We start from the raw sequence: 21,422 nt of genomic DNA, 5'->3' as shown, positions 1-21,422 counted from the left end.
ATGTGAGATACCAAGGAGAGGGGACGCCAAAGCAGGCAGGACCCTGGGTTCTAGAGAGGAATCCTTACTCTGTCCTCCAAATGAGCCCAGTGGCCACCTTTCTGTGGCTGACCCAAGGAAGCAAGACCCAAGTTGGTTGGGGAAAGGGCTCCAAGAAAGAAGGGATGCCCCCGGCCAGGTCACCCTGCCTCTCAGCTGGAGGAAGCAGCTCACACTCTGGAGCTGGGCTGGCTGTGTTTAACCTGAGCATCACAGGACTCCCAGCTGCATGCCTGGCACCACCCCTTGTCCCTGCGCACTGACCTCCCTTTTCCTGCTCTTTGACCCTTTGCCTCTCTGTTCTTCATCTGTGTCCGGCTCCCCTGACCTCTGACCCACCTAAGGTCTCCTTATCTAGCCTGGATGTTTGGTTGGCAGGGGTAGGAGGTGGCCTGGACCAGCATCCTCCCTAAGTCCTCGGCAGGACAGAGTCCCGCCCATCCTGTTAGAGGTACAAACATGAGCCATGTCATCAAGGAAGGCGACGATTCCAGAGCATTAGAGATTCCCAAAGGCAGTAGTAGAGGCAGGAAACTGGGGACGGGACCACTCCTGGAGGCTTCCTGGGCTGGGAGGGGCAGAAGCTGGGGTTTGGGGTCCTGTATCAACCCCGACGAAGCTTCCCTGGTGGCTCAGATGGTAAAGAATGTGCCCGCAATGCAGGAGACCCAGGTTCAATCCCTGAGTTGGGAAGACACCTTGGAGAAGGGCATGGCAACCCACTCTAGTATTCTTCCCTGGAAAATTCCATGGACAGAGGCATCTGGTGGGCTACAGTCCATGGGGTCGCAGAGTTGGACATGACTGAACAACTCACACACACCAACCCCAGCACAACAGGGGGCAACTGAGATGCAAAAATGGCAAGGCTGCACCAGCTTGACAAAGCAGCTGGTCCAGGCCTGCCCCTGCAGGTGTCCCCTGGGGCGGGCAGGCCGAGAAACTGAAGATGGTGAGAAAGACATCAGGGAATTGACCCCAGCCTCGTCTTCCTGCTCAGGAGGGGGAAGTTGGGGTAAGATACTCAGGTGGTTTCCCTTCCCTTCCCAAGAGGCTGGGAGAACCTGCCTGGGCAGCATCTTGAAAGGGGGAATTGTCCTCCAGACCCAGCCCAGCGTATGTGTGTGTGTGTACATACACATGGGGGGTCCGTGTCCTCCACACCAGCCTCTGCCCCTCCCCCACAACCAAATGCAGACACTCCCCCCACTGCCTCTAAACCAACCCCAGCTGTCAACATCTGGCCCACATCTGTCTCCCCCATCTGACGGGGCCTCCACCCCAGCAGATCCCCCTCCCCACATCAGGGGGCTATAGGACGATGGCCCCAAGCTATAGGCCTCCCCTGTCTCATAGAGCCCCTCAGCCAGGGCTCAGAAACCAGGGCCGGTGGGGGGGAAGGAGGGCAGCCCCACCCCGGAGGTGCCCCAGGCTCTTGGCAGAGCCATCTGGAGCCGTTAGAAGCAGCTGCCAATGACTCATCTCCAGTGCCCCCACCCCACCACCTCAAACACACCCTGGGGCTGGGAACCAAGCACCCAGCCCCCACCCCTGCCACAGCCCTATCTCCACACATCCGACCCCTCAGTCAGCCTGGCTCAAAAGCCCCTCCATACCAGAGCCCCCCTCTACAGAAGTCTATTCTATCACCTCCCTCCCACTCCTAATCATCCCCAGAGTGAAGGCACTTCCCATTTTCTTTTATTTATACAAAACAATCATTTTAAATATAATTTAAGAACCCCTCCAAGCACCGGTGTCTGTCTCTGCTTTCTAGCACTTCCCCCCCGCCCGACACCCCCTCATGGACACAGTTTGGGGGTACTTGGGGGGGCAGGGAAATGTTGGGGGGTTGTGGTGTGACCAAGGCACTGTTCTGGAAACAAGACACAACGACGGGTCCCTGTTTCCACTTGGGCCAAAGAGGCAATAATGAAACAGGTCCCCTCTAACACAAAAAGTTATGACAAGGACTGTAGAAAACAACAAAAACTGAAAAAAAAAAAAAAGGAAAAATAAGACCAAAAACAAAAAATTAAAACTCAAAAACCTTCAATATGAAGGCAGCAGATGGGGGAGGGGTATTTACAAGGGAAAACTGAGTTCGGTGGAGACAGCAGCAAGGTTGGGACATCCAAGTCCAATGATTTCGTCACTGGGCCATGATGCCCCTTCTCGCCTCCCGAGCTCGCAGGCTAGTCCTCCCTTCTCTTTGGTCTGCAGGGCTGTTACCCTTCAAGGTGAGGAGGGGCACCTGGGGGCCCTAATTGGGGATCCAAGGGAGGCTGTGGAGATCGTGCCCAACTAGCCCTGGGATGTTGGCCGACTCCGGGGACTCCTTTTCCTTCGGTCACACCCAATCCTGAGGGAAAGGCTCCTGCACCCTCGGTTTGGGGTCCCCCCAGCCCCCGGGGGGAGCGTTATGATTCCACACTGCAGAATCCCCAAATCCTCTCTCTCCAAACTGCCAGCTCCCCACCCCCATGGGTTCAAAGTGCAATCCAGTCAGTGGGGCGTGGGGTGGGAGCCTCTTGAGTGCCCCCTACCCGACTCTGCCCCAGGAAGAAAGGGATCCCCGGGCGCTGGAGTCCCTGCCGCTCCAGAGCTACGGAGCCAGGCGTGCAGATGCAGTTCAGTACTGGGGGGCCGGTGCTCCCGACCCGCCTGGGGCTCCAGGCTTGGCCTGGGACTTCATGTGCTGGACACTGGCCAGGATTTTCTTCTGGTGTCCCGCCAGAGTGACTCCGATTCGGAGCAGGTCCCTGGGGAAGAATCAACAGCTAGGTGAGACCACTAAGCTCCCAGGACATCTCTCCTTCAAAAACCCGTCCCCGCCTCGGTCGTGCCAGCCAATCAGAATGGCTAGCGGGGAAGCGGGTAGACGTCAACAGTTGTCGGGCAGTTTCCGGGGGTGGGGGCCGATTTAGGCGCACACCACAGTTCTGTGCAGCCGCAGTAGGGGGCGAGGCTAGGTACCCGCAGGGATAGAGAAACAAGGGGTGGAGGGCTTCGCCCTGGATGCTGAAACTAGAAGGAAAGGCAGAGAATCAGGGAAGAGGAGGAACGAAAGGGAGAGAAAAGTCCATAAAATGAGGTTGGCAAAAGAATGCTTCAGAGGACAAAGAAGTCAGAAGGAAAAGTCTTCCAGACAAAGGAATCAAAAGGAAAAATCGGAAGGAGAAAGAGAGGAGCTGGGTGGGTGGAGAAAGGAATGGGCGAGAGAGGACACAAACAGACTGCTCCCAGCCCCCGTCCTGATGCAGGGAGGCTGAGGTAAGAAAGAAGCGATGAGAAGTGGAAGGCAAGAACCCATGTCAGTGAACCCATGTCAAGGGAAGGCTCAAGCCAGTCAGGAGGGGCCCAGACCTGCTGGGACAAGACGGGCTTCCCAAGGAAAGGGCCTCTTGGACCCTCTGTGTCTGGATTTCTAGTCCTATTTCTGTGATTCCAATCCAGGGTGAGAGGAGTCCTTGGGAGAGGAATGGAAAGGTGGAAAGAAGGACCAGGGAGAGGCCAACTAGGGGAAAGCAGTATTTGGAAGGCACTGGAATTGTAAAACCATTTAACATTAAAGCTGGAAAGGATTTCCAAAACCCAGGCCAATCTTCTCCTTTTATGGGTGGGAAAACATCCAGAGTTGACACGTTGTTAATGTGAGAGCAGGGTCTGGAATGTAGATAGATGCACAAAGATAGATACAGATTTCAAGGCGGGAGCGAGATGGCCCAAGGCCGAGGTGGTGCAAGGGGGTGAGGCAGGCACAGCTGACCTGGAAGATTCCCGAGCTCTCAGTCCCTGCAGCTGTTACTGTTTTCAGGGGGAGGGGCTCTAGAACGGGCACCAGAAGTTGACCTCAAAGGCCCCTGCTCAAACTGTGGGCCTGACTCTGGTCACCCAGATTCCACCCCTCCTGGTTGCTTGGCCCTCACCACCGCCCTCCCGGTCCCCAGCTCCCACCATGACTTACTCAGTGGAGATCTGGCTGACCAGCTCAAAGGAGCCAAACCCAGCAGCTGCAAAGCTTTCTTCGTATCTTCCCATCTTGATGGCTCGAAGCCACTCCCCCACGGAGCCAAAAGCTGAGTAGTGAGGCTGCCGCTGATCCAGGAGGGGGTGCGAGGCCCTGGGGGGCAAGGATGAGGAGGATACCCTGAGCACCAGCGTGTGTCAGGGTAAGGACGCAGAGCCCAGGCCTGGAGAGGCGGAAGGGCACATCCCACATACCACCGAAAGGACCGATACTTCTGGGGTGGCGGAGGGGAGGAAGCAAGGTTCTCAGGGTGGCACAGAGCAGGAAAGAGGGCCTGTCCTCTGGGGTCCTCACCCGCCGTTCTCCCGGGCCACGATTTTGAGGCTGGCAGGGTTCCGGATCATCTTGTCGAGGGCGCTGACCACCTGGGGGAAGCGGGGCCGCGCATTCCGGTCTTTCTGCCAACAGTCCAGCATGAGCTGATGCAGGGAGGTGGGGCAGTCTGGGGGCGGGGGCAACCGGTAGTCCTGTTCAATGGCGTTGATCACCTGGAATGATGGGTGGAAGACGCACTGGGTGAGGGAGTCAAGGGGAAAACGAAGCTGCCGAAGGACCCCACTGAAATGGCGACTTAACAGACGCCGGGATGGGTGCTGCGGGCCAGAAGGGCTAACCTAGGGGTGGCCCTCCCTGCCAGGGCCCAAGCTGGCTGTGGCTCAGTGTCCTAGAAGCTCTTGAGCTATGATCCAGACATGTAACCTCCCAAGCCTGCCTTCCATCTCTGCCTCCGTCTGTGACCAGATGAGCTGTTATCAAACTCTAAACACAGATCACCTCCTCACCATGCCACTCTCACCACCTCAAGGACTCAACAGTGATGAGCTCTCTAAGAAGGATCCCCTGCCACCCCGCCGCCCCACATCCCAAGAGACAAGACATTCCAGGGCAGGTTGGTGGGACCACAGGATACTTACATCCTGATTGCTCATATCCCAGTATGGCCGCTCCCCAAATGACATGACCTCCCACATGACAATTCCGTAGCTCCAGGCATCACTGGCAGATGTGAACTTCCGGAAGGCAATGGCCTCGGGGGCTGTCCAGCGGATGGGAATCTTTCCTCCCTAAAGACAGGGGAGGACAAGGTGAGCTGAGGGACTCCCAGGACTCGGGCATTCTGCGTCTCCCCCAGCTTAGGCCTCCTTTCTTTCGGCACCCCAAATGGCCAGCTCCCCAACTCTGTTCTTTTCCCAGACTCCTAGCAGCCGGTTCCTTAAGCTGATCCCCCAGCCCCCACGTCCGCCACAATGTAGGTCTGCTCCTACATCCTGGCCTGGACCAGAGCTGTCAGTCCCTCAGTCTCCCACCTTTCCAACCCGGCCCTAAGAACCTAGATCACACGGTTGTCCCCCAGCCTCACCAGAGAGCTCGTGTAGGTGGGGTCAGAGGAGTTCTCCTCCAGGAATCGGGAGAGGCCGAAGTCTGAGACCTTGCAGACGAGGTTGCTGTTGACCAGGATGTTGCGGGCAGCCAGGTCTCGGTGGACGTAGCTCATCTCGGCGAGGTAGCGCATGCCCGAGGCGATGCCCCGTAGCATGCCCACGAGCTGGATCACGGTGAACTGGCCGTCGTTCAGCTGGAGATGGACACGGTGGGGGTCGCAGTTAGGGCGCCCCCCTTTCCCCGACATTCTAAACTATATTTATGGGACTTCCCCGGTGCTCCAGTGGCTGAGACTCTGCACTCCCAATACAGAGGGCCTGGGTTTCAATCCCTGGTCGGGGAACTAAGATCCCAAAAGCCACAGCTAGGGGTTCGCATGCTGCAACTGAAGATTCTGAAAACTGCAACCAAGAGCAAAGATCCTGCCTGCCACTACTAAGATCCGGCACAGCCAAATAAATCAATAAAAACAAATACATTAAAAAATAAACCGTATTTATCCCTTCCAGATCCATCTCACGTCCACCTGTAGGGCAGGCCTGCCAGCATCCTAGGTAAACCCCTTCTGCTTTCTTTCACTCTTGAGTTCTCTCAGTCTTTTCTGCAGTATCGTGACACAATGCTTATAACTGTTCCTGTTTCAAATACATGCACTCAAGTCTCTCATAATTAAATTATAAGGAGCTGGGAACCTACTATATAGCACACGGAACTCTGCTCAATGTTATGTGCCAGCCTGGATGGGAGGGCGGTTTGGGGGAGAATGGGTGCGTGTATATGTATGGCTGAGTCCCTTTGTTGTTTACCTGAAACTATCACAACACTGTTAATCGGCTATACCTCAATACAAAATGTTTCGGTGTTAAAAAAATAATAAAAATGAAAATTTAAATAAGATTATACTTTCTTCCATTTAACCTAGTACAGTGCATTCGATCCAGGAAATATTAGGCAAATAGTTTGGATCTAACACGTTCTTTTTATTTGACAGCAACGGAGCGATGACAGTTACGAGTGTGCTCTGAAGACACCTGTCTCCAGGTGGAGAGGTGTGCCTTGGCACTGATCCAGCCACACTCTCGCTCAGCCCTCTTGGACCTACTGTATATAGGATGCAAGAGAATGGTGAGGAGTCAGGTGTGCTCGGTAACCGCAGCACCAAAACCAGGGTCTAAAGCCCGACCTTCACCTTCATAGAGTCTGCTCTCACCAGGTAAGCCTGCCAGTCACAAATGGTTAACTAAGCCCATCCTCTGGGTTCAGCTAGCACGCAGGGGATTCTTGGCAGCCCTGCAGGGCCAGCAACGCTGAGTCCAGAAACTGAATTCTGAACCCATCCTCCAAGCCTGCGCCTGCTTCACACCTTGCATCTCTGTTGGTGGCCTCACTTCCAGGCACTCAGGGTAGAGACCTCGGAGTCTCCACGATTCCTCTCTCTCCCCTGTTCACAGCCTATGATCCATCAGCAAGTTCTGCCTGCTATGCCTCCAAAACACACCCCAAACCCAACTGCTTCTCCACACCCACTGCACCCCCCACGGCCTGAGTGACTGCCAGTCTCCTCATTGGCAGGCTTCCCTGGTGGCTCAGCAGTAAAGAATCCACCTGCGATGCGGGAAACCTGGGTTCAATCCCTGGATTGGGAAGATCCCCTGGAAAAGGGATAGGCAACCCACTCCAGTATTCATGCCTGGAAAATTCCATGGACAGAGGAGGCTGTCCTTCTCTGCCTCCTCATGCCAGAGGAAAATTCCATGGCAGGCTACAGTCCTTGGGGTCACAAAGAGTCATACACGACTGAGCGACTGTCACTCCTGCTGATATCCTCCCCAAAGCTTCCTCTTTTGGACTTCTAATCACACCCCCAGTTCTAAGACCACGAGACCCAGCCGCCAACTACGAGGTGATCCACCATTGCTCCTCTGCTGACCTGGTTCAGCTTCACCAGCCTTTCTGCTTCTTGAACGCACCAGATCCCGTATACCCTGGGGGGCTCTTCAGTCCCCAGTATGCTTCCCCCTGCCCCCATCTTCTTACGGCTGGCTTTCTCATCTACCCAGATGCCATCTCTTTTAAGACAGACCCCCTTCCGTCTCCTGCAACCAGACGATGGAACAAACTCCCGCATCCACAAGGCACTGCCCCAGTGTCTGCCGCAGCATCCCTCATGACGGGAGCCGGGCAGCCTGTGTTTCCCAATGCGGTACCGTGGAAGGCACACCGCACCGCCTGATGGAGGCTGGCCACGGACGTAGAATTCTGAACTTATCACAATGTTAGATACAGCTTCCCTTATGGGAAACACAGAGAAACAAGCTAAATGACCCCGCGAGGAAGAATCCAATCAATCTAGAAAAGACATTTGAATGGACAAGTGGCCCAGCCCTTGAGCCGTATCAGAAAGACAAAGGACTGTCCTGGGATGTAAAAAGACTCAAAACAATAACCACCAGCGCAATGCTTGATCCTGAACTGGATGCTGCGACATGTTGGGGACAACTGGAGAAATATGAGTATCACATAAGCATTAGGTGATACCAGGGGGTTGTTGTCATTCTGTTAAATGCAACATTGCTTTGCTATGTAGAAAAACCTTTCGGGGACTTCCCTGGTGGTCTAGTGGTTAAGACTCCACACTTGCCCTGCAGGGGGCACAGGTTTGATCCCTGATCAGGGAAGTGCCACAGGCCGTGTGGTGCAGCCAAAAAAAAAAAAGTGTTTTTTTTTTTTTTTAAAGATGCCTAGTAAAGTTTAAAAAAAATAATGAAACTTCATACAATTTTGTTCAAGTAGCAAAAATGAGCTCTTTCCTCTCATTTCTATAAGCCTGTTTAATTTTTTTCACATCTGAAATTTTGTTTACTTTCTATAAAAGCTTGTTCGTACTTGTTAACTTTCAGTCTCCCGCATTATACCAGCAGCTCGCCAAGAGCAGAGATGTTCAGGGCTCGAGTTCCCGAGGCCCCGGACAGTGGCGGGTGCACAAGGAGATGCTCAGTAAATATTTGTCACAAAGATAGTTGACAACCCCTCCAGATCCTGGGGTCGGCCGGCCCCAGAGGGAGACCAGTCCCAGGACTCAGCCTTCCCTGGCGGAGGATGACGGGCGGACAGGCAGCAACACGGGGCCCACCGTCTGTCCTGGGCTGTGCTGGGGGAGGGCAGGGTGGACTGGGGTGTTGTGGGGGGGCTCACCCGCAGGAAGGAGTCCAGGGCGCCGTTCTCCATGAACTCGGTGAGGATCATGACGGGCACACTGTTGGTGACCACGCCCTCCAGGCGGATGATATTGGGGTGCTCAAACTGGCCCATGATGGAGGCCTCGCTCAGGAACTCCCGCCGCTGCCGCTCCGTGTAGCCGCCCTTCAGGGTCTTGATGGCTACGCAGCTCTCCTTCTTCCCAGGGGCCTTGAGGCGCCCCCGGCACACCTCACCAAACTCGCCTTCAGGAAGGACGCTGCGGGTCAGCTCTCCTCTCCCGGGGGGTCTGGCTGGCCCTGCCGTCCACCCCACCACCAACTCCACCCTCTTCCCTGGCACCCAGGTGTTTTCCGCTCACCTGCACCAATCACCTCTTCAATCTTGACATAGGAGACATCGATCTCTTTTGCAAACTCCCTGACAGCCTCATTAGGGTCTTCGTAAGTGAAGGGGTCAATGTAGACCTTAGTACCTGGGGAATCACATGGGGCCTGTTAGCCAAGAGGTGACTCCCATTGCACTCAGATGCCCTGGGCTCACAGCTCTCGCCCCAGCCCCGAATCCTTCAGGAAGGGCGTACCCACCATGCCCGATGAGATACTGGGCGTGTTTGTCTGAGTACTCAGCTTCTCTCCCATTGCTCTGCTTCCTGGAGTGGATGGGACAGAAAAGGTAAACTGAGTCACATGTCCCAGAGGGAACTGAGTTCCAGAGGGAATGGATGGGAAGAGAGAAGCAGGAGTCAGAGAGGATTCCAAGTGAAAGCAGGTAGTTTCCCTGGACATCCAGGGAGCCTCGACCTGGAGCAAGAGGGCGGGCGGCCAGCCCCAGGGGGTTTCATCAGGGTCTCCAGGTGCCCAGGATGCTCACCTGAGGCAGAGAACTGCGATGACAATGACCACGAACACTAGCACCACACCCACAACCGCGGTGCCTGCAATCAGGGCCAGCTGCTCCCTCCAGCTCTCATTCTCTGGAGGAGAAGAACTGAGATCAGGGAGACCCCGAGGGCCCGTGGGCTCCACTCAAGTCCCTCAGGGCCAGGGAAGAAGTTTCCTGGCCTGAGTGGGTTTGATTCTGTTCTGTCATAAATACTGGTGACCACAAAAGAAGTCTCACTTGAATATGAGGTACCTAAGGCTAAATATGAAAAGGCGGAAACAACCTAAACGTCCATCAACAGATGAGTGGATGAAGAAAAATGCGATAGCCACTCAACAGAGTATTTTTCGGCTACGAGGAGGAATGAAGTCCTGATATATTCTACAATACGGCTGAACCTAGAAAACATTAAGCCACGTGAGAGAAGCAGCAGCCAGTCACAAGACTGTATCGTGTGATAACATGTGTATGAAAGATTCAGAATGGGCGAATCTAGACACAAAAAAGGTAGATGAGTGTTTGCCGGGGGCTGAGAGGTAATGGAAGGGGTATATGTGTCTTTCTGAGGTGCTGAAATGTTCTAAAATTAATTACGGGGATGGCTGCACAACTCTGTGAATATATTACAAGCCAATGAATTATACATTTTAAATGGATGAATCATAAGGTAGATGAATCATATCCCAATAAAACTGTAAAAAAAAATTAAAAGGTTTAGGACAAAAACCCTTGAGCCAGCATATAAAAACTATCAAAGTGTCACCTCATTTAATCCTTGGAGCCCTGGGAGAGAGGCCTCCTATTTCCAAGTGTTGGATGAGAGAGCTAGGGCTCAGGGGTCAAGTTTTTGCTAAAGGTCACATAGCTGGAAAGCTGCTGAGCGGGCCTTCACACCCAGCTGTTGGATTCAGTTTCTATATCCCATCACCAGGCCAGAATGCCTCGTGGTGGAAAGAGAAGCAAGAGGGACGTGACTTTGGGGGTCCGGAGAGCCAAGGCCTCCTTGCCTGGGGGGGGGACAGCCAACCCCAGGCACGCCCTGCCCCCCAGACTCACCGTCCAGCTGGGTCTGGCTGTGGTGCTCCTGGCCAAAGGGCCCGTAGCCGGCCTCGGAGCGCGCCCGCACCTGGACCAGGTAGCTGGCTCCCCGCTTCAGTCCCCGCAGCTCTGCCCGGTTCTCTGACGTCTTCAGGAACCGCACGCTGCTGGGGCCCTCAGCGCCCTGTTCCGGAGGAGAGGGGCTGGCCGTAAGCCAGGGCCCCCAGATTCCATGGCTCTTCCCACCTCCCCTGCCCTGGGCCTCCATCACTAGCATCCCCACCCTGTTGTGAGACAGGTGAGGCCTTTGTGCTTGGTTATGTATGCACTGGGGCTTCCCTTGCGGCGCAGTTGGTAAAGAATTGCCTGCAATGCGGGAGACCCGGGTTCGATCCCTGGGTTGGGAAGATCCCCTGGAGAAGGGAAAGGCTACCTATTCTGGCCTGGAGAACTCCACAGACTGTATAGTCCATGGGGTCACTAAGAGTCAGACATGACTGAGTGATTTTCACTATGTATGCACTGAGCTGTGTGTATTGCATGAATTATATTGTTTAGTCTTGGTAGCCATTCTGTGGGGTAGGTTCCATTATCTAAAGCATTTTGTGGGGAGGGGAGGGCCATCCTGCTTGCCATGCAAGATCTTAGTTCCTTGACCAGGGAAGTATGGAGTCCTAACCACTGGACCACCAGGAAATTTTTTCCTAAGAGTTTTATAAGGAAGACACGAAGCTCAGAGAGGCCAAGAGGCTGACACAAGATCATTCAGCTGGTATATGGCAGATGCCTACAATCCAGATGTCCCGGCCCCTGGAGCAGGTCCCACTGCTCACTGCAACCCCCCAGGGCGGGACCTGGTTCTCACCTTCTCGTGGTACTTGACCTCGTAGTCCAGCACTGCTCCGCTGGGTGCCCGGGGAACGGCCCATGCCAGGCTCAAGCTGCTGGGTGATGACCGAGTCACCCGGATGTCAGACACTGGGGGTGGCACTGTGAGAGAGAGATGCGTTGGGGCCCTGGAGCGGGGCAGGTCTGGCCCTTATCTTCCTTGGCTCTCCCTCTGCTGGCCACACTTGTCTGGGTCCTCCAGCTGTTTCGGGATTTCCTCCCGGCTCTCTCTGGACTCTGGAGCCCGCCTTTGCATCTACTTAACACTCTCTTTCTGCCTCCTGCCCCAAAGGCCTTGACCCAGTGTATTTCCTGGGAACTCCACTCCCCAGCTGCTGCCTTTTCCCTGCCTCAGGCCTTCAGACTGTCCACCCTCCTCGCTGGCCTCTCCCATCCAACCACAGGCTGCCCCTAGTCCCCAGTCTCACCCTCGCGGTCCGTGGTGACATTCACAGCCTCAAACGGGACCGGCCCACTGGCCAAAGAAGACACCCCATTCAAGGCGGTGACCTCGAACGTATAGGTGACGTCAGGACGCAGGCCGCGAATCGCCACCCAGGGCTCCACCAGGTCCCGGGGGCCGGGGTCGAAGGTCAGGTCTCCCCCGCAGGGCGTGCAGGACCCACCGGGCCGGCACTCCCGGCAGCGGAGCGCGTAGGTGAGGTCCTCCCGGCCGCCTGACTCGAGGGGCGCGCTCCACTCCAAGCGCAGGGCGGAGCCGTTCAGGCGGGGAACCACGCTTCTCGGGGCAGATGGGGGTGCTGCGGGAGACCAGGGTGTCAGGCAGAGGCTGAAATGGCTGGGCATGGGCTGTGGGGACAGATGGGCAGCTACACTGACATCTTGCGTTGGTCACGCACCAGGCCAGGGTTGAGAGGAGGAAGGCATGGGAGGATGGGGGCTGGGGTGAGGGGTCCACCCCAGGGGTCGCTGGCCACTTACTGGTACAGGGCGCACTTCGGGGGTCTGTGCTGGCCCGGAAGTATCCGATGCGACACTGGCAGATGGACGAGCCAATGGCGTTAGAGTGGCTATTGGCTGGGCACGGCTGGCAGGACCCCTCCCCGGACAGCGGCTTGAAGGTGCCCTGAGCACAGGCTGAGAGAGCGAAAGTGTCCATCAGAACTCGCATCAAAGACATTCAGCGGTGGGGTTGGGGGTGGAGATCCGGGGGAAAAAAAAAATGACATTCAGTGGTTATTAAAGGTGCATGAGGGACTTCCCTGGTGGTCCTATGATTAAGACTCTGAGCTCCCACTGCAGGGAGTGCAAGTTCGATCCCTGGTCAGGAAACGAGGGTCCCACATGCCACATAGTGTGGCCAAAAAAATAAAATCAAGTTGCATGAAGTGCCAAGAGGGGAGCAGGGAGTGAGAAGCTCAGAAACCTGGCCTGTAAGAGAAGACTTTCCTCCAGATCAAGGGTCTGAACCCTGGTGTGCCCCCCTCACTACCCCATGGCAGCCTGGTGAAACTCAAGACCCTTGCTCAGAATAATGATTTTAAACGTACACCATAAAATATACAGATTACCAATAAAACCAAGTAAGTGAAAACCCAAGATCAAAACAGGTGGAGAAGGGAATGGCAACCGACTCCAGTATTCTGGCCTGGAGAATTCCATGGATAGAAGAGCCTGGTGGGCTATAGTCCATGGGGTCGCAAAGAGTCATATACAACTGAGTGACTAAGCACACACACACATTAAGAATAAAGATACTTGGAAAAAAATATACAGGAAGAAAAGTTTACAACATGGCAAAGGGTGTGTTTCTCTATTAATGAGATACAGTGGCAGGACTGACAGCCAATGGAATTCTGAAGTCACAGAGAGGGAAAACAACATTTTGCCCTTCTTGCAAATCATCTCCATTGAGCTGTGAAAACCAGCATTTGAATGGGGCCCATATCTCAGGTCTTGCTCTGACCTCTGGGCTGTGACTGACACTCCATAAAAGGAGTGACCAGTTTCAGGTAGAGATGAGTGAAAAGGAAAAGCCATCTTTTTTTTTTTTCCTTCCATCAAAGTTCACAGATTCCCTCGTCCTATCCACAAACCCCAGGTTAAGAACCTCTGCTCTCAAGAATAAGGTGAGAATTCAGTATCAGTAAATTAGAGGAAACCATAATGAACAGGACCAGAGTTCACGAAGCCTCTGAGTCCAACAAGGTCCCCTAGCCCAAGAGAACCTGTTAGGTCCAGAGAGCAACTGCGTGGAGTCAGAAGCAAGAGCATGGAAGTGATGGAGAGCTCAGAACGGTGCTGGGGGCCCGGAAAACACACCCTCCAGTAACTGAGTGCCCAGGAAAGCAAAGAACGTTCAAACTGGAAATCTTGAGAAGCGGGTCCCTGATCAGGGTACTGGCCTCCTCCCCTCACCTCGGCACTTGGTGTTCCCCTCGGCGGCCTCGAACCCCGCATTGCAGCTGCAGCCCGTGACCGGCTGCTCGGCCCACTGGCCGTCTTCCCGGCAGTACAGGCTGGGGCTGGGGCCGGGGGCAGGCATGGCGTCGGCCACACAGCTGCCGGCCACGGGCACCACCAGCTCCCGAGGCACGGTCTCCGGGAAGTAGGTGAGGTTCACGGTCTGCTGGGCGCACTTCTTGTAGAAGAGGTGCAGGGATAGCAGGGCCATGCAGGCACCCTGGTCCTGGAAGGCCAGGTAGAAGCCGGCCTTGGTGAGCGGGCCCAGGCGCAGCGTCTTGATGTTCACCTTCCCTGTGGCCTCAGCCCCTGGGCGCTTCCGGGTGAGGTGCTCAGCAGCTACTGTGTCCACCTGCCAGGGTGGGAAGAGACTCACTGCCACAGTCTTCCACTCCCCGAGGATCCCGCGGGACTGTCTTTTGCCCAGGCTCACCCTCTCTGTGAGCTGCTCAGTCACCTGTTCCAGGACTTTCTCTCCACCCTTCCCAGTGTGCACTTTCTTGCAGGCCCCAACATTGTCCATTAACATTCGTTAAGCTCCTATGAAGAGTCCCGGCTCCCCTTGCTGTGCACTCACTCACCCTACAGACACTTATCAACACCTGTTCTAGGCCAGGCCCCGGACTCTGTGCCGAAGAAACAGAAAGGAAGGAAATGATGAAAAGTCAATGAAAAGTTAAAAGTATAATGAGTGCGATGGCAGGCGGGACCCCAGAGCTGGAATCACAAGACAGGTAGGAGCTGGGTGGGAGAGGCAGAGAGAAGGCACTCCAGGGCTGAGGCATCAGCTGGTGCAAAGGCTGTGAAGGGGAGAGGAGGGAATTCCTTGGTGACTCACTGGTTAGCACTTCACACTTTCACTAACAAGGGCATGCGTTCAATTCTGGCAGGGGAACTAAGATCCTGCAAGATGTCCTGACCCAGCCAAAAAATGAGGTGGGGGGGGGGGGGCGAGGTGTACTTGCCCAGTGGAGTAGACTGGCCATTCCACCTAGCAGATCACCCGCTTCCCTCCTCAAGCCGGGGGCCTCCTGCTTCCATCCCCCAGGCCAGTACCCCCAACCCCAGGGCACCTGGGTACCTTGATGTAGGGGTTCTCCATCCAGGCTGGCGTGTGGGCCGTGGCCGTGTCTGCGTCGCTCTCGAAGTAGAAGACAGTGAAGGTCTCCTTGCAGGAGCGGCCGGCCCTCGGCAGGGAGAGGCACTCCAGCATGGTGAAGCGCAGTGTGGCGTACACATGGACGGCCCCACGGCGGGGGACCCAGCCGGTGCGCAGCCAGTGGGCCAGGCCTGGGGCCCGCTGCATGTCACACACCTCGTAGGTCCGGACGCTGTGCTGCTCCTCATCCAGGCCGCTCAGCTCCTCCCACTGTGGGGAGAAGGGGGGCTGCTGAGCCGGTGGGTGAGGGTTAGTTGCAGGGTCTTTGCCATGAAGCCAGGAGGGAGGCTGGGGGACCCTTGGGGGGCGAGGGTTCAGAAGACACCTGCCCTGGCTGCTGAGATGTGGGGGATGGGTGTATGGCACAGGAAGCAGCAGCACAGTGGCCCCCCCACCCCCATCGGCTTTCCTCCGGAGCCCCAGCTCTTACCTGCCCCTCCACCTGAGGGAATGTCACCCACTTCAGATCGGCAGTTTCCAATTTCGTGTTCAGTAGGGTCTCTGAGACAGACACACATACAGAGTCAGTTGGAGCTTGGGAGAGACACAGGAAGACCTGGGAGCTGAGACAGACAGACAGGCCGAGGAGGGGAGCCTGCCCTGCCCTCTGCCCACCCCCCCACCCGTCCCCAGGTTTCAAGCCTCTTTTCTGAGCGCCAGCCCTGCTCCTAACAGCTGGCAGGCAGGGAGCTGACTCCCAGGGCCAGGCCTCTGTGAACTGCTGTGCCCCAGAGAAGGGAAGACACAGCTGCTGAAAGTGTAAAAATGGGCAACAGCTCAGAAAGGGCCAAACTCGAGCCCAGACCTGACCCTGACCTGACATGGGGTAGGGACACCCCTCCCACCAGGGTCTCCCTCCGCCTATGCAGTCCCTCCCCCAAATGCAAAGATACGACCTCCTGATCCTTCAGACCAAACACCCCAGCCCTGACCCCCATCTCCTCCCCACTGCCTAGCTGTCCTCGGAGGAGGCCGTCCTGGAGGCCAGGACGCTGGGGTTCCCTGCCCTCGGCCTCTGTCTGGGGAGCCCTCACGTCTGGATTTGCTTAAGGGAAAGCAGAGGGGAGGGGATTTTAGGGGTGTGGGTAGGGGGGTGAGCACACCTGGCTCAGCTCTGGCCTCGGGGGAGGGGAAGGGTGGGGTTCTGGCGGAAGGTGGGGATTAGGAGAACTGCACTGGAGGAGGGTGGAGGCAGGGGAGGGGAATCCCCTGGGAGACATGGGGAGGGGGACGCTACAGGTCTGGCCGGGAGGAGCCTGCAGCACACCTGGGCCCAGGTCCCGCCTCCCTGGACTGTAGGAGAGACAGGAGAGCAGGTGGGTGGGACGGCCTCCTCCCAGAGACCAGGTGATGTCCACTGAGGGCCAGGGGTCAGCTGGAGGCCCGGCCAGCCCGAGGAGAGGCCCGGGGCCCCCCATGGGTGGCAGGAGACAGCCCGGCACGCTGGGGACAGGATGCCCGGGTTCTGGGAAGCGGGTGGATAGAGGCAGCCGTCTCCACCCTCCATTGTTCCAGACTGGAGAGTGTTTTCCTGTCTCCAATTTACACACTGTCTGTTTCAGGCTGTCCTGGGCGCTCCAAGCGGCTCCCGTTTCTCTCATCCTATCGCAGTCCTGCCTGCCTCCCTTTCTTGGAGCCGTCACTTCTCTTGCCTTTCACCTCTCCCCCGCTCTCCGGCCACCTCCATCTCTCTGACTGTCACTCTGCTTTCTGTCTCCCATCTTTCACCTTCACTGGGGCACAGGGCCTTAGATAAAAGACTGAATGCCTGTCTCAGTCTGCTCACCTGTAAAACGGGGGGTAACAATACTTCCCACCACAGGCTTGTCGGGACCGTGAAAACTGAAAGCACGCAGCACCGGGCCTTGGGCTCGGCGAGCACTTAGGTAACAGGAATTCAAAGTTACTCCCTGTTCCCCTTGGCATCTTTCTTTCTCTCTCACCACACGTCATCCTGGTGGGTTTTCTCTCTGCTTCGCCTTCCCCCCCTCTCCCTCTGGTTCTTTCTCGGACTTCCTGAGCCCAGCAAGTCTCCCTTCTCCCCTACACCCTGCCTTTGATCCCCAGTCCAGAGCAGCACTGCCCAGCCTGCAGAAGACGCGTTTCCAACTGCCTTTGATTCCTTCTTCTCAGCAGCCCCCCATGGCCCACTCCCCAGAGACCCCTTTGATTGCAGGCAGGGAAGGAGGGGAAGGAGGCAACTCATTGAAAGGAGATTAGGGCTGTGGGAGGAGGGTTTATAGGGCTCTTGCTTCCCCGCTAGAGGTTGAGGGGAGGGCAGAGGCTCGTGGATAAAGTAACATTTGGAACTGTGCAGAAAAAGTAGAAATTTAAGAGAGCCTAGGAGACAAAAGTCAGGCTGAGTTCAGGGGACAAGAGGCAGGCTAGGGTTAGAGAAAAGGACTCTGGTAGGGTTGGGGCAAGGGCTAGGGTCTACGCTGTATTTAACGGGCTGGGGTGCAGCCTGGGGAAGCCAGGGCGGGAGGCTCTCTGCTCCAGGGGCCGCGGACTGGGGAGAGATTGGGAGGTTTGGAGACTTGAGTGCAGAAGGCGGCCATCCCCGACGGCGGTGGGGGGAATTGTAGGATCAAGGTGTGAACGCTATGGAATGGGGGGCGGGCGGAGTTTTATGGCCTAGCACAAAGTTCTGCCTGTCCTCTTGTTCCTCCAGAAATGTTTCCTCCTGTTTGGCGGAGGTGGGAAGAGGGACAGAAACTCTGGAGAGAGCTCTGCAGGCTGGAGTCGGGAGAAACGAAAGGCTGCCAAGGGCGTCTGGAGACGCGAGTTTAACAGTTCGGGAAGCCGGGACCGGGGCCCGTCCCGGGACGGAGCTCGACTCCAAGTCTTTCCCAAACAAAAGAAAACTCCACTCCCCGCTGAGCCGCCTCCTCCCCGCCCCCCTCCCGCGCTAGCACTATTGGTCCGGAGCGTTCGGAGCTGGGCTGCCGGGTTAGGGGGAGAGAGAGGTCGGCCCTTCCACTCCGAGGCCCCTCTTTGGGGGCCCCAGAAGGGCCGGGGTGCCCCCAAGAGAACTCACCTTCTAGGGCGGCTGCAAGCGAAGCCCAGCAGAGCAGAGCCCGGAGCTCCATGGCGCCGCCTCACTCTGGTTGGATCCGATCCGAGTTTGGGGGGCGCTAGCCCCCCCAGGTCTGAACCCCCGCCGGAGCGGGTGGACGCCAACTCCGCGCGCGAGACTCGCTCGGGGCCCTCAGCGCGGGCCCATGTGGGCGCGCCGGGCACCGGGTGGCGGCGCCCAGGTGTGGCCCCGCGTCCCGGCCGCGCGCGCAGACGAGAAGGCGGGGGGCGTCCTGGCAGCGGCCGCCCGGGCGGGCGCAGAGCTAGACGTGGCTGGAGTCGGGGTCCCTCCGGGGCCTCGGGGTCCCGCCCCAGAAGGCTGCTGGGGGTGGGCCGGCCGCTCGCGGTCTCCCCCCCTCCCTGGAGTGGCGCTGCTCGTGCCGCCGGGCCGAGTGCGCTCCGCGCCGGCGGGGAGGGTGAGAGCCGAGCGAGGAGCGAAGCGGGAGGGAGGGAGACTGCGGCGCGGGCCGGGCGGGCTGAGGCTGGGCCGGGCTGGGGACTGGGCCGGGCGGCGCCTGGCCGGGAGGGAGGGGCGCGCGGGGGGCGGGGGGAGCTCCCGCACCCCGAGCCGTAGCTTGGCGAGGGGGGCCGGGGCGCGCTGATTGGAGCGCGCCTGCTGAATAATTCATGAGGGAAGCGGAGCGGGGCGCGGAGCGGAGGAGGTCGGGAAGTTGGGAGAAAGTTTGGAGAAGGGGGAGGGGCGGCGGGCGAGGAGCTGGGGACCGCCCGGACCTGCACCGAGGCAGTGCGCCCTGGCCCGGACCGCGCGTGTCGGGGCCGGGGCCCAGGGATGCCCGCCCCCCGCCCCCGTCCCGGGCAGGCTTGAGCCCAGCAGACACACCAGGGAGCGGAGAAACGCACCCAGCAGCTTGGAGGGCCGCACACGCCAAGCCCTGTCGGATGCTTCCTGCGGACTTCGGATTCTTCTCCTGGATTCGCCCACCACCCCCTAGTTGGCGCAGGGGACCGTGTTTGGAGGGAAACTTTTGAGGACGGAGGGGTGGCCCAGCGGGCCCCGAGGCAGCGATCTCAGCTTAGATAACCGTGGAGCGAACGTTCACACAGTCATTCAACAAACATTAAGTATTGGGGACCTACTATGCGCACAACCTAGCTCTGACAACGTGCGGAGGAACGGGTCATTTGGGTTGAGATGGGGAGCAAGCAAGGGTAAATAAAAGGTACTTGGATCCGAGAGAGGGAGGGCCAGATTCCCAAATCATGGTCCTCACTCTCCCACTGTCGCGTTTAGGAGGGCTCCTGCGCCGCCCTCAGCCTTGACCCCCGGGACTCGGGCCGGGTCTGATGCTGTCTTTCCTGAAGCTGTTTCCTGTCTGGCTCCTGAGGGCCCTCCGCGTGTCTGGGAGGGCCGTTCCTCTCGTGGCCATTCCCCCTCCATCTCATCAGTTAGAGGGGGGCCCCAGAAAAGCAGCTCCTCCCCCAAGCCCCGTTCTGTCTGGGCACCCGTGGGGTGGGTCTTAGGGAGACCAAGACAGTACTGCAGAAGTCGGCCAGTAGAAGAGCTGGAAGGAAAGAGCTTAGACTCAGAAGGCAGTTAAGGGGGACAGAGTCTTGAGGAGCCCAGGAACCAAGGGAGAGGAGAGGAGTCCTAGATGTTTGGGGGGCTGCCAAGCCCCTCTAACCCACAGTGAGGACAGCCAGGCCTGTAATGACTTCTTGTCCCAGCACACTTATCTTTCTGCTGCAAGTGGTGCTCCCCACACCCCTGCCCTTCCTCGTGGCCCTGCCTGGGTCCTGCTCCGGGGTGGGGGGTCACGGAGGGCAGGAAACAGCCGGCTTGGCTGGAGCCAGGCAGACCAGGTCAGAGCTGGGAATTCCCTCCTCCCTCCACTATCCAAGCCCCGTCTCCCTTCTTACTCAGCCTCTCCTCCAGGGTATCCATCTCCTCCCGACACCCTCTGACTCTGCTCTCAGTCTACACTGATTCTCCAGCCTCTAAAAGTTATGTTTGTGTCTCCTCCTGGGCTCTGCCCTCAATCCCCCTCAGGCTCTTGGTTGCCTAACTCCTCTCCTTTGATGGGAGAGCCAGTTCATCATCATGGTGGGGGTAGATGAGGGGGGGTGCATGGCCTGAATGGAAAGGAAACCCAGGTGCCCCGAGAAATGAGACTGGATGGAGTGACGGGCTGATGAGTCAGAGGGGTGAAGAGATGCAACAGCCCATCACAGATTCAAACCCTGTATTTCTGACCCTTGAGCACCAGGATTCCCTCAGCGACAGGGAGCAGAGTGCCACAGGGAAGAAAATACACAGTCAATCCCGGGTCCTCAGCCCTCATCGCACAGCGTGTGATCCAGTTCCTAATACCTGTTGTTGTTAAGTCACTGTGTTGTGTCCAATTCTTTTGCAACCCCATGGACTGCAGTCCTCTCTCCATGGGATTCTCTAGGCAAAAATACTGGAGTGGGTTGCCATTTCCTTCTCCAGGGATCTTCCTGACCCAGGGATAGAAAGAAACCAAGTCTCCTGCATTGGCAGGGGGATTCTTTACCACTGAGTCACCAGTGTTTACCAATCAAAGAGTGAATAAAATGAAACCTTTATTGAACATCTACTATGTGCCAAGTGATCACTCTGCCACTTGCAAGATTTGTTTGTAAAACAGGGCTCCTGACCTCAAAGATCTATGCTCTGGTGGAAATCACATTATTTCCCTCATCCGTGGAGATGATACACTCAAATGATCAAAACCATGCTTGATCTCGTCTGTGGGTGTGAGATCATTTCCTCCAGCTTCCAACCACTCAGAACCACTTTGGAGGTAAGCTAATTCAGTATCCACCGAGTTAAATTACACAGGTGAGCATCCATGGCACTGGGTCCACAGACCTCAAGTCTCAAGCCCACCTTTCTTCATTATTAGGGCACTTGGAGTACTTCGCTGTTTTCCTACCCCAGATACTAGGCTATTAGGCTATTGCCCCTGTTCCTTGTCCATGATCGATATACTGCCAGTGGCAGTACCTGTGTGGGGCACCCCCTACCCTCAATAGCTGGTAGGGTTTTCTTTTGCTAGCCACATGGTTACAGTTGTTTGGAGTGGGCTTGGAGTTAGGATTTTTTTTTTTTTTCTTTTCATTATGTATTAAACAAACAACAAGGAAGCCATCCCTTTCAACATCGGTTGTAGAAATTGTTTCTCCTTTTCCCATATCCCAGCCGCTCCTTGTAAGGTCCACCTGACTGTCAAAGTCTAGAGTTAAGTTTATCTGGGAGCTCAGAAAGTTTTCAGTTTAGGCATCTCTCACCTTCCAGGCTCCTCCTACCACCCTAGTTAATGA

The 21,422-nt window shown here is 56.7% G+C and overlaps 1 protein-coding gene across 1 annotated transcript; it reads right to left on the bottom strand.

The window, feature by feature from the left end:
* Nucleotides 1-1,723: 1,723 nt before the first annotated feature.
* On the bottom strand, nucleotides 1,724-18,596 carry EPHB4 (EPH receptor B4). Its single transcript, XM_055561948.1, has 17 exons — nucleotides 18,082-18,596; nucleotides 15,475-15,545; nucleotides 14,967-15,254; nucleotides 13,841-14,237; nucleotides 12,404-12,559; nucleotides 11,890-12,222; nucleotides 11,439-11,563; nucleotides 10,592-10,757; nucleotides 9,524-9,626; nucleotides 9,238-9,302; nucleotides 9,012-9,125; nucleotides 8,648-8,895; nucleotides 5,430-5,645; nucleotides 4,984-5,133; nucleotides 4,364-4,557; nucleotides 4,007-4,162; nucleotides 1,724-2,801 (listed from the first exon to the last, which is right to left on the bottom strand). Exons 1-17 carry the CDS (start codon nucleotides 18,131-18,133, stop codon nucleotides 2,672-2,674), a joined length of 2,964 nt encoding a protein of 987 aa, XP_055417923.1. The 5' UTR covers nucleotides 18,134-18,596; the 3' UTR covers nucleotides 1,724-2,671.
* Between the last annotated feature and the right edge of the window lie 2,826 nt (nucleotides 18,597-21,422).

This window comes from Bubalus kerabau, chromosome 23 (assembly GCF_029407905.1).
Source record: "Bubalus kerabau isolate K-KA32 ecotype Philippines breed swamp buffalo chromosome 23, PCC_UOA_SB_1v2, whole genome shotgun sequence".
NCBI classification, from domain to species: Eukaryota; Metazoa; Chordata; class Mammalia; order Artiodactyla; family Bovidae; genus Bubalus; species Bubalus kerabau.
This window is presented reverse-complemented; position numbering and strand designations above follow the sequence as displayed.